At 46.2% G+C, this 12,460-nt stretch overlaps 1 protein-coding gene across 3 annotated transcripts in view; it reads left to right on the top strand.

The window, feature by feature from the left end:
• Nucleotides 1-12,460, top strand: part of USP32 (ubiquitin specific peptidase 32) — a 57,976-nt gene that overhangs the window by 14,458 nt on the left and 31,058 nt on the right. For all 3 annotated transcript variants that reach the window (XM_027906290.1, XM_027906289.1, XM_027906288.1), the window contains exons 2-5: nt 3,200-3,327; nt 7,752-7,857; nt 8,232-8,350; nt 10,723-10,882. In XM_027906290.1, coding sequence (XP_027762091.1) covers nt 3,200-3,327; nt 7,752-7,857; nt 8,232-8,350; nt 10,723-10,882 — 513 coding nt within the window. The remainder of the gene's footprint in view (nt 1-3,199; nt 3,328-7,751; nt 7,858-8,231; nt 8,351-10,722; nt 10,883-12,460) is intronic.

Raw genomic sequence — 12,460 nt, 5'->3', positions numbered from 1 at the left:
AATTACTTTAAGCTGGGTGACATTTTTAGCTGAGGTTGCGTGGTTTCATTTAAACTTTATTAAACAAACTGGAGCTCCAATATTCCCTGGAGAGTTGGATGCAGCACTAATCTCCTGTTAAAGTGTCTCCAGCTTTCCTGGAAACCCTCCAGCTGAGGTAGCACCGAGGTCTGTGTTAGCAAAGTTAACCCAGCACAGTGACAGCCTGTGCCTTCTTTTGGGGAGAACACCGTTTCTTTCGATGGTGATTTTTGGAAGTAAGTAGATATATGTATATATTTTCAAGAATTAACATACAGTATCTAACTACTGAAACTCGCTTTTGTTCCCTTGAATGAGAGCCTTCCCATAAAAAGTTAACTTCTGTAACTTGGGAGGTGTGGAGGATTAGATCTGCAGTTCCAATCCCATCGCTTTCCCCGCAGTCATTTCGAGGGGGTGCCACCTGCAATTGGGAGGTGTGATGTGGAGGTGGCTTTTGCTGTGCTGAGGAGGTGGGTTTTGCTGTGTTGACTGCCATGAACTTATTTTTGGGAAGTTGGGAGTTTCTCTCTGTGGGGCTATGAGTGCAATAACATTATTTAGTGTATTTAGTCGTGACTGCCTCCTGTGTCTGGTGGCAGCAGCTTGTGAATGGCCTTTTGGAGGTGTTTGGAGCCAAATGGCTCCTCAAAGTGTTTGGACTGTGGAAAAAGTGGACATACTTCATGAAAGAACTTTAGGAAGCAGAGTTGTCAGCTCTGCTTACATCTAAAGGACTAAAAATACCTCCCTGGTCTGTGATGCTTCGTGTGCAGGGCTTGTGGAATTGAGGGGGAAGAGGTGGCTTTGGGGGGTGGGAGTGTTCTAATTCCTAGTGTTGTTATAGTAGTAGATGGATTGCTCCTGGAAATATTCCTTTAATAATTCAATGCTTAGTTTTATTTCCTCTCAACACCCCATCGTGTTCTATCTCCCTGTGCTGAGTAATTGGTACTTTGGTGTTGGGATTTTTTGTGTTCAAATATTTTGTCTTCCAGGCTCACAGTAAACATTGATAATATCTTTGATTTATGCTCTGCTCGTTTCGGTTGTATTTGGTGGGCCTGCATCTAAATGTCTGATGAACTTCTCTTCACAAAGCTTTGCAGATGATTGTAAATGGGCAGCATCAGTCATTTTAATGGCTGCTGGGGAAGGAATGGAAGTAATTACCTTTGCTGTTAGTCCATGACCTGTTCTGTACTTTCTGCATGCAAACAATAATATTAAAGTGGTCTCTGGCACTAATAACTTGCTTTTGAAATATAACACGGGCTGGCAGTATCAACTCATCATTTCTCTTAAATATCCTGATAGTGTCGTTCTCTCTGAAGGTCTTGGTAGTACTGGGGACAAGCTTTGTGTGTGTGGATGGGTAGAAAAACTGCAACAAATGGGAATATTTTCATCAAGAACTGTTGCTACGTTTAGCCTGGGATGCAGGTTGTTTTTACTTTACCTTGCCAAGAGAACCAAGCCAGGAGCTTCCCCTTGCCGTGTTCCCAGAGCCATCCCAGGCTTTGCTCACCCAGCACCTGGTAGGGATGTCCCTGTTGGCTGGAAACTCTGCAGTTGTGCAGCAGAGGGGAGGGGAAGCACCTCAGTCCTGTCCTCTCGGAGTGCTCATTAAAGCATCATCCCACGTGGGGACACAGGAGCAGCAGCTGCCTCTCTGGACAGGTGTTGTTATGAAATAGTGAGGTTTAAACACCACACGAGGCAGGTAACAGTGTTATCCCAACATTCCTCTGCCATGTAATTACAGCATGCTTGGTTCAGGAAAGCAAGATACGTGATGATGCTAATCACCACTGTGCTAATTGATAGCCCTGGTGCTGTGTGGGTCACACTGCAGCAGGTTTAGTTCTGAAATACTTGGATTTCTTTTTTTTTTTTTTTTTCCCCTTGGTCAGAAGTCCTCAGAATCTGTAATAAAATTTGAGCAGAAACATAACCCAGTTCCTGGTGTTAAACACAATTGTTAAGCAGAGCCAATGGTCTGTTTTGGTGTTGACAAGGATTAAAATCGGGGAGGAATGTTTTAATGTGATTTGCTTTTAAGGATTGATTTTTCTTTTGATGAATGAATTAAGTGAAATGTAGAAGTTTTACTGAGGGCTGGATTAAGCCCTCAAGGCTTCTGTTTTATTTTGGCTGACAAAAAGCCCTGACGAGCCTTTGGCCATGTCAGCGTTGATTCTGTCTGGCTGGTGATAGCAGGGTTAGGAAAATGCCTTGCTATAAATACAGTGGCCCAGCTCCCACGTGCAGCATCACTTTGTGCAGCTCCTGCCTGGTAAATAAATCACCCTGCACCATTGGGGGACTTCCAGGGGGCTCCAGGCCAAGCTGTGCTGTCCCTGAGGCTTGGCTTGTTTTGTTCCACGAGGCACTTCCCTTCCCAAACACTTGGTTAGAAAGTTGCTCTGTGCCCTGGGAGCTCGAAGGGTTTCCTGCTTTCCAGGAAGCTCCCAGGCAGGGATGGGATGGGATTGGGATGGGATGGCAGGGCAGCAGATTCTCCACCTGCCCAGCTGGGAACAGGCCTGGGCAGGTGGGGCTGGCAGGCAGAGTTTGGCTGGGCAAGGCAGTCCTGGGTGAGGAATTCCACGTAGTCCTGAGTTTTATCCCTCTTAAATCACACCTCACTGCACTGTCTCATGAGCAGGTAGTGGGGGGGAGGTATTTTATGTTTTTAAAGCAGAAAATCAGACTGGTTCCAGGATGCAGCTGCTTGAAAGATGCTGTTGGAGCTGCTCTTAATAATATTCACCACTGTTGGTTGCAGATAATTCCTCTGGCTTGCATGCAGTGTAAAACTGATCATAAAACTGGCTCATTTTCCTTTGTGTGACAATAATGGTGCTGAATTTAGAACAAATTATAATACACCATTGAAGTCAGAAAACTTAGACAGTGAACTGGTGCTCACACTGATGTTAACTATAGGTCTGCTTCCCCTCTCTCCTTTCAAGCAAGATTAGATTATTAGATCTCATTTTCTAGTAGTCACATTTCCCCACTATTTAGATGAAATCATGCATTTAATTTCTTTGTGTCTTTTTATTGGAGAGGTAAACGCAAGGCATGCAGAACTCTGGGATTCCTTAAGCTGTTACCTTTCTCTAACATCTTTATTGACTGGTTTTTTTTCCCCCTCTCTGTTCTCACTCAACAGTTACAGACATAGAGCTGAAGAGGCTGAAAGATGCTTTCAAGAGGACTTGTGGCCTCTCCTATTATATGACCCAGCAGTGCTTCATCAGGGAAGTTCTTGGTGATGGAGTCCCTCCAAAAGTTGCTGAGGTGAGCTCTGAACCTGCTGTTCACCTGAGGATGATGTTCCAGGCACGGGGTAGCAGGGATGTGGGCTGGACTGAGCTAATTCCACCCCACAGATGGGTGGGAGCTGAGCTGGAATTAAATGACTATCCAGACGTAGATCTGGGGAAGTCAAAGACTGGGAATTTGTTGCAGAGCCATTATTTTTCTTTCATAGCTTCTGCCTGACAGAGAAATTAAAGTATTCTTGGTAGAGGGGAAAAAAAGATGAGGCAGAGCTTTCAAATGACACCTTGCTCCTTGTCATCTGCAGTCACAGCTCCTGTTTTTGGGGTCCTCAGCGGTGCTGAGCTCACGGGCACCTGCAGGTCTGCAGTGTGAGTGAACACCCTGCCATGCTTGCTCTTCCCTGAGCTTCATCTTCTCCCCATTCTTTTTCCCCCTGGTTTTCCAAAGTGCTGACAGAGAGGATGATACCACTGTGTGGCATCTGTAAACTGTGTGGGTGTTTGAGGCTTCCCAGGAAAACGTTCCACGTCTGTGTTAACACCAGGAGATTAAAAAGAGGGATGTGATTTGCCCATGGGTGAAAGCCTCTCTTCAGTATTAATTTCTGAGGGTGTTTTCTGGATTCTTTTGACTAAACAAAAAAATGCATCAACTGCACACAATGGATTTGAAATAATTCTCAGCATTTTATATTAACTTGTACTACTGTATCCTTTTTAAGTCAGTATTAAGGATTCAACTACTGATATAGTCACAAATAGAGATATTCTGGGTTTTCAGCTGTCTGCTGGCCACTCTCTGTTTTATTTATTTAAAAATCTGTCCTTAAAGAGACAATTTTGTGATGGTTATGTCTTTTAACACCCGTTCTGGTTATACAGCAGTCCTTGGTTTCCAGGTGGTGGAATAAAATTAATGGAAGAGTCATAATTGATTTTTGATGGCATCTCATCAGAACTCATCTCAAAATTCGAGTGCCAATGATGGTACTTGTCAGACTCAGGCAATGCAGGGTCGTATCTGGGAGCTGGAATACTGTAAATTTGGGCAAAATTCAGGGTTGATTCTGCTCCTCCTGAGCAGGGAGGCTCTGTAATTGCTGGCTGCAGGATGGGGAAAGGCAGGCAGAGTCATTAGGCAGCTAAAGAGCTTGTTCTGGGTTTTCAGCCTTTCAGTCATTAAACCAGATCATTTGCAGCCTCAGGTTGCTGGGCTGGCTGCTCTGCATGTTCTGAGTAATAGTTTCTCATGTCTGAGTAGTGATGGGCCTTCAGGAATTTGTTAAATTAAAAACACAGGAGTTGTGCAGAGGGAGCACAGAACAGGGAACTGAAAGCAGTGCAACTTTGGTCACACACACACACACACACACAAACCATTTTTTACGTGTTCAGGACAGCGACGTTCTCGAGAGATCTCCTGGCAAATGGAGATATTAATGAAATGCAACGAGGAGCTGTGCTGGGTGTGTATGTTGTTTAACTGCAGGAGAGCTGGGCAGGTGGTGAGAAGGATGAACAGCTCCTGGTTTTATATGCAAGGAACTAATGGAATCACCATGTGCAGTTGTGGGCACCTGGATGGTAGAGGTGTCGTGCAGAGGAGGTGCAAGGACAGGATGATGAGGATGATGATGATGATGCTTCAAGGTGGCTTTTTCTCATAGTTATCTATTTTAGACTGAGGAGAACAGTGGTGAGAAAGGAGCTCCTAACTTTGGCCAGTGCAGTCATTTCAGTGACTCATGAGATTCCATCTCTTATAAATACCCACAGGAGGACTGTGAGGTGGGCTGTGCACAGCACTCAGCGCTCCTGACCGAGGAGCTGAGTGGCACTGCAGCTTTTTCTCCCGGGGTGACTCACTGGTTACCAAGCTGCAGCCCCAGAGAGGCAGGGACAGGAGGGATGGTGCCAGCAGGGACATGAGGGACACGCTGAGGGGGCTGCCAGAACGGGAACACGGAATTCCCAAGGACTGGGAGAGCAGAGGGGTCAGAGGGAGAAAATCAGGAAGGAATCCAGGACATTTTCTACTCCGGAGAAAGGAGCCAGGAGAACGTCTTGAGCATCTCCTGCTCTCCCAGCAGCCTTTACTGCAGCTCTTGGGCACAGGGCCAGGGATTGGGACCCAGAGGGAACTGCCTGGATAGGCTGAGGCTGCTTCTCAACAGAAAAGAACCCTCTCTTCGTGCTCGTCATGGACCATAACGTGTCAGACTCAAATCTGATAAAAAACTATTACTTTGTACCATACAACTGTCCTAAATTTTGCATTGTGAAATGTAAATTGCTGTGATAGTCAGGGTGTGGCTATTTTAAGTAAAGCTGCAACAGTATTAAGTAATTTTGGAAAATTGCATCATCTTTTGCTGGTGCGTATTGCTACAATTTCTCAGATAGCACATCAGTGTGAGAAATTGTGGAGCCCCTTCTCTAGACATGCACCCTAATCTGTTCTATGTTATTCTGTGTTATATGTTAATCCAGTGTTTAGAAACTCTTCCCAAGCAATGGTTAAGCAGCCAAACTCCAAGCAGTGCCAGCTGCCCATGGTCATAATTACACCCATTAAATACAGACACATTGGGCATTCCCATGGAATTCCTCTTCTGTGTTTGTATCAGGAGCAGACAATGTGTTGAAATAATGCATAAATGCAATATTTGGCTGATACCATTTACACTGCCGTGCCTGCAGACATATTTGGATGGTGGGCAGGGGTTGGATGGGCTGGGCCAGGGGAGAATTTTTGGCTCAGAAGGATGTCCAGGTGTCTCCAGGGAGGCTGCAGAGCAGCAGCAGATCTGGTGTAGCCACTCTGGGTGAGGTGTTCCCTTATCTCCTCCTTGCCACCACAGCACTGTGGGGCTTGGCCAGGTCTAACCAGTGCCCTTGACAGCCCAGGACTGGTTTTGTTTGGTCACTCCCAGTCCTGGCTTGGTTTTTGCCTTGAGGTGGAAACCAGCCCTGTGATAGTGCAGTGACTCACGGGGCTCTGGCCTTGAGGATTCACCACCGGGGCTGGGGGGAAGGAAAGAGGGATTTGGGTTCCAGGAACTTTCTTCTTACTCCACTTGTGAGGCTCTTGCAGAATCCCATCTCCTCAGGTCCTTGAGGAAGCACAGCCCAGTCTGAGCTTTGTCACCAGACGTTTCTGATGCTCGTTTTTGAGCCTGACATCATCGTCCTAAAGAGTCTCAGAGGTGACACGTGCCACCCTCAGCGGGTGTGGAAGTTAGTAGCCATATAGTGTATTCACTGGGAATTTTCAGTTGTCTTCTTCTGCCTTTTTAATAGGAAAAGCTGCAGGTTCAGCCCTCCCAGTGATGTTACTGCACCTGCTCACAGAGGTTTCCTCTCAGTGCTGCTGGTTTTGTTCCATCTTCACTCAGAGCTGTCTCTGAGAAGTGTCACTTTGTGATTTACATCACTGAAGTGATTAAACTACCAAGGAAGCTGAATTTACTTTTATTTATACCAAACAGTGGTCCACTCTGGGGAATTGAAGCCAAGGTGATGGATTGCAACAGGAGAGTTGGTAATCCTTGTTTACTGAAAGGAGTTGCTGTATGTCCTAAAATGGCAGAGTGACTTCCTATCTCGTGTGTCAGCGTTGAGTCACTGCTCAGGTGCTGATGGGGCAGTGAGGCTGCAGCATCCAGGCTTTTCCTGGGAAAGGCTGCAGCCTGTTTCTTGGCAGAGGAGAATTCTTCAGCCCTTCCAGAACTGGGGCTTTTCCTTTCCCGTGGGAAAGGTCAGTTCTTCAGCCCGTCCTCAGCTGGCTGCAGGTGCCGCACTGCGGATCCTGCCGTGAGTTCCGAGTGCAGTTCTTGATCTCAGGTGCTTTCTCTGGGGAGGCAGATGTAAATCCTGCTCTCAGAGCAGGGCACCAGGCTGGACCAGTTGCAGTGCTGGGGTGGTTGAGGCACAGCTGATGAAGGATGGTTGGTTGGGTTTGGTGTCTCACACCTTTCTGGAGCAGCAGCAGTTGTTCGTGGCTCACTGCAGGTGCCTCTCCTGGGACAGGGGCAGTGAAACACCTGATGCTCCAACAATCCCCCTGATGGTTTTGAGCCTGTCAAAGCCCAGCCTGGAGGAGATTTCATCTTCATTTCCCTGCTAAAGAAGTCTGGAGAAGTAACCCCCTGAGCAAGCCAGAAGCTACCTTCACTGGAGGGTTCTAACGTGGGGTTTGATATTGCTCTTCATGACGAGTCCCTGTTGTTTCACAGACGAAAAGACCCTGGCAAGGCTGTTTTACAGGTACCAGAAGAGCTGCAGAAATGTAGCAATTAATATTTGAAGCCTGTTTAGGTGAATGGGAGGAGAGAAGCCTAAACCACACATCAGATGGAGCCTCAGTGTGAGCTGCTGCTGTCACTCCTTTCCTCTCTGTTTGCCCTGGTCTTGGTTAACTTCTCTGCTTTACTCTCCTAGGTTATCTACTGTTCATTTGGAGGAATATCCAAAGGGCTGCACTTCAATAACTTGATAGTTGGATTAGTTCTGCTCACGAGAGGCAGAGAGGAAGAGAAAACAAAATGTAAGTGATGGAACTTCGGACAGCAACAAGATTGTGGGTGGGGAGTGTAAATACCCTCGTGTAAAGCAAACAGGAATTGTGGTCCCTGTTTTTATATGTAACCAGGGCACACATTTTCCAATAAATAGGATCTTTTAAACATTTTTAGCCGTATTTTTTGAAATTCAGTGCGTTTTTCTTTCTATATGGATTACAAAGGTAAAAGAGAATGGACATCTTGACCTAAACCTCTATTTGAGCTTTACTGGAGCTGGATCAACCAGAGTTTTTATTCCTTTAGCCCTGGCCCAGCCTTTGGCATTCTCAGCCCGTTGTAAACTTCAAATCTGACAGATGTCACTGCCCTGGTTGTTGACACATCTCTGTTTCCTCAGATATCTTCAGTCTCTTCTCTAACGAGTCTGGGAGTTATGTGGTCCGGGATGAGATGGAGAAGATGCTGCACGTGGTTGATGGGAAGGTCCCAGAGTCACTCAAGAAATGCTTCTCTGAGGTATTTCACCCAGCTTTTCTCCTACTGCGTTTCCAGGAACATAAAAATGGCCTGAAGTAGTTTCTTTCTCGTGCTCCTGCACGTTTGGGAGCAAATTGACTTTGTTTAAATGGGGTAAAAGCTCCCAGTTTTGTCTGTTGTAATATTGGGTGTATTTTGTGGCTGTGAGCAGCAGTTTGGTTATATAAATGCTCCTGTACTTACTGTGCTGCTCTGAAAGATACCATTTCCCAAGGGTAATCACGTTATCAGGTGCATTTAAATACTAATATTGCTGGTGGGAACTTATTCATTAGTGTGGCCATTTTATGGCAATTAGGGGAGAAATCTAGAACACGGATCTGAGAGGGAAGAAAATCTCCAGCCTGGATTTAAAAATGCCTGCCAGCAGTGGGTGCTTAAAAATAATAGTTTTATAGTATTACTCTTGTCTCGGTGTTCCTGCCAGGAGCCACAACATTTATTTATGCTTGAGGTTGTTTGAGAGATGTAATCTTTATGAGGCTTTGCTCCAAAACAGGGTATTGGTTCTTTTAGTTATTCGCTGATGATTCTCAGACACCAGAGGTGCTGGTGAATTGTCAGCTTTGTTTGTTATCAGAGGACTGAGGTCAGCGGAGTCTGGACATGATTGTGCATTCCACTGACAAATGGATTGACCAGGAGCTCTATTAGTGGCTACCAGATGACTTAATTACCTTAGATTTCATTGTCCTTGTTGAAGATAACTTTGGTTCTGGGCTCTGCCTGAGCCAGGCTCGTTGGATCCTGCCCTGGGCTCGTGTTGGGTTCGTAGGCAGGGCTGACAATGGACAGATAGACTCTGCAGTCCAGCCTTGCACCTGACCCTGCTGCTATTTCCTAGTTACAGTTTCCCAGCAGTGCCTGGTGCGGTGAATTGCACCCTCCAAGTTCATTGCACGCTGTCCAAGAAATGCAGAAATCCTTCAGGAAGGCTTGCAGGAAGAGGAAGGATCAGCCTGCCTTTAGAGCATCTTTCTGCTCAGGAAGATGCTGCATATTGATTATTCTTTTAAAATGAAAAAAAAAAAAAAACCACTCAGCAGGATTTACTGGGCTGATCATCACCCTCAGTCACTGCTGGAGAGTGGGAAGGTTCGATGCCCCTGCTGTGGGCCTGCCTTCCTTCCTGCCATAGGGAGGGCGAGCTGATACTTTCAAGGATGGTGTTTGAAGGTGCTTCAGCCCTTCAGAATTATTGCACGTGCTCAGCTAGAAATAGGAGCTTTCAAACAAATCAGAGTTTTCCTTTTGTCTCTGAAATACAGGGAAGAAGTTCAGGGATACCTGCGTTGCTCCAGTCCCATCAGGGCTCAGCTGTAAACATTACTTGCTCCAAATGTTTGGGTTTTTTTTTCCTCCTGTTGTGGCAGTGCTGGTGGTGAACCTTTGGAGCAGCCTGGCCAAGGATCCTGGATTTTCAGTTCTGTGCAGTTGGCACTTGCAGACAGTCCGTGGCCAAATGCAAATTGTTGGATTCTGTAGAGATGTAATTCAGGGAAGTTTAATGGGCTGTGATATGAGGGGAGTTTAAATAATCAATGACTTGAAACCTCTTCCACTTTGCAGCCCCCTGTTTATTTCCCCTGGAGATTGGAATCTCCATATAATGAGTTTGTCTACTGGTAATGGGTTTGCTTTCATCAGAGTTAGTTTTGTAGGTTCTGTAGAAATTAGTCTGCTGATCCTGATGGTTTCATGGGCACAGCTTGGAAAGGATTCAACTAAATGGTTTAAACAGCCTCTCCAGCACTGAAATCCTGTCATTGTGCAGCTTTTCTGTGTTCCTGAACAGGAGCTCCATCGGACACCCCAGCAGGAGACACTGAGGGGCGAGATCCCGGGAATGTCGTGGTCTCATGTGTGCTCCAGAGTGGGTGTTGGTCAAAAAATGGACATGTTACTGCAGTGATCATTCCCAAATCTCACCTTTCTGGGTTAGGTGTTGGTGTTCCTGCACACACAGAGCAGCACGCTGATGGTTTTATAGCACCTGTTATTTGTGGCACTTCACAGCTTTTACCTGTGATAATAAACTGAAATTGATAAAAATAACCTGTTTGGGTTGTAAGTAACCCTTTTTCTTTGAGTCCCTTCAAGCTGAGTTTCAGAGCACGCAGCTTTCCACAGGCCACACTGAGTCAGGTGTTTGAAGTGCAGAGGGAGCTGAGGAGTTCATTTCTCTCCCAGTGCTGCCATTCAGGAGGAAGGGGAGACACAGGCACAGCTCCAAGCATTTCAGTCCTTATTCTTCCAGGAAATTGTCCCAATTTTCCTTTTTACAGCTGGATGATTCCTGTTTGCTGCTCCTGAGAAAACAAACAGCCCCCGTTCTGTGCTGTTTCTTGCAGGGTGAGAAGGTGAACTACGAGAAGTTCAGGGCTTGGCTCTTGCACAACAAAGACGCCTTCACGTTCTCGCGGTGGCTCCTGTCGGGGGGCGTCTACGTGACCCTCACCGATGACAGTGACACCCCCACCTTCTACCAGACCCTGGCTGGAGTCACCCACTGTGAGTAAACCAACCTTTCAGCTCTTGCTCTGCCCTGGTTGAACCTCCCCACTCGGGGATAAATCTCTGATGGATCCTCTGCTTTTTGTTGTTCTGCCCAAGGACTCCGTGGCTCTTATTTTTAAGAGTTAATCAAGGTTTATCAACTCAGTTTAATGAGTTATCAAGGCTGCCATTGCAACGCTGCTGTTAGAACTTCTACCAGAAGTTTGCTACTGAGGAGGTTGGAAAAAAAAAAAAAATTGAAATAAAGGTGTCATCTCTTTGACAGTTTTTTCTGAAGTGGCTTGCCTGTAATACTGGTCTTATATTTGGTCTTTGTGGTGGATCATTAAACTGTTGAGGCAGTTGAGGAAATAATGCTCGTTTCAGAAATAGTTGTTCCCTCCTCATTTGCCTGTGCAGTAAAACCAGTGGCATTCCTGGCATGTGATGCAGTCAGGGAACTGAATTAACTCCAGGGGAGCCTCCTCAGGGTTGGCATTTAGGAATAATCTCCAAAGAACAAGTGCTGCCTTGTGTCTCTCTTACTGTAAAAGGAGGAACAGCTGGTTTGTAAATTGAATCTAAAAGCAAAAGGCTGATAAATCATAATTGATGCCCAGCTGTAAGCAGCCAGTAAAGCATCTGAGGGACTGGGAGAAGGGGGTTTGTTGTGGAGGTGGCAGGGAGTTGAGCTGGTGGGATTTTCTGTGCTCTCCCAGATTGGCTCTGTTGGGCTGAGTGTGGCATTTAATCTCCTCAGTGGGTGGTTTTAGAGCCTTGTGAAAGGTGTTGGCAGAATCTTGGGCATTTCAACACAGCTCAGGGTTAAAAAATGAATGATTTTCTGTGCAGGTGGCTGGGAAACCACACTGATAATGGGTGGTGTTCCCCCTTCCTTTACTGCTAACTCATCTACGTGAGTGGAGTGAAGGCAGAACTGAGTGGAAAATCAAGTTTTCCGTGGGTAGGGTTAAAAAACTGCCATAAAACACCTGAGAGAGTGTTTGAAGTGACTGTTGAATCTTGGAGTGCAGGTGAGGTCTGGGGTCGAGCTGCTCAGAGCATCCCAGAGAAGCCCCGTGGGGTGGTTGTCCCCAGGTTTGGAAAGCTCCTGTGCCAGTTGTGTTTGGAGCTCCAGATCAAATTAGATTTTCCCCAGTTCCCTTGGGATTCGTGACAGTGTAGGAATCTCATCCAACAGATGTGCAGAAGTAAGGAAAATATGAGTGCTCGAGCACTTAGGAGTAATTTCAGTCTAATCAGGTCAATCTGAAGAGTGAGAAATTGGGTACAGGAATATTTTTAACCCAGCTGAGCACGTGGAACAGCGAGAGCTGTTGTGACAGCTCCTCTGCTCTGAGTGAGGGCTGGGATTTCAGCCTTTTCCTTGGAGAATCATTGCCTGTTGGAGAAGAACCAGGAAGTGAAATAATTGTTGGTAAACTGAGGCAAACACTGTTAGAAAGCACAGGGAAGGAGGGAGGGGTTTGAACATCTCTTCTGCTGGCAGATGAAAAGGGAGTTGTGACACTTGCTGTTGCAATTAGGAATTTCCTGACCCTCTTCCAGGCCTTACCTCACGCTGTGCTTCTA

Source organism: Empidonax traillii, unplaced genomic scaffold (genome assembly GCF_003031625.1).
Source record: "Empidonax traillii isolate 1590-97213 ecotype Southwest subspecies unplaced genomic scaffold, ASM303162v1 scaffold1272:size142475, whole genome shotgun sequence".
NCBI classification, from domain to species: Eukaryota; Metazoa; Chordata; class Aves; order Passeriformes; family Tyrannidae; genus Empidonax; species Empidonax traillii.
The sequence above is the reverse complement of the archived record's forward strand: the minus strand, read 5'-3'. Positions and strand labels throughout refer to the sequence as shown.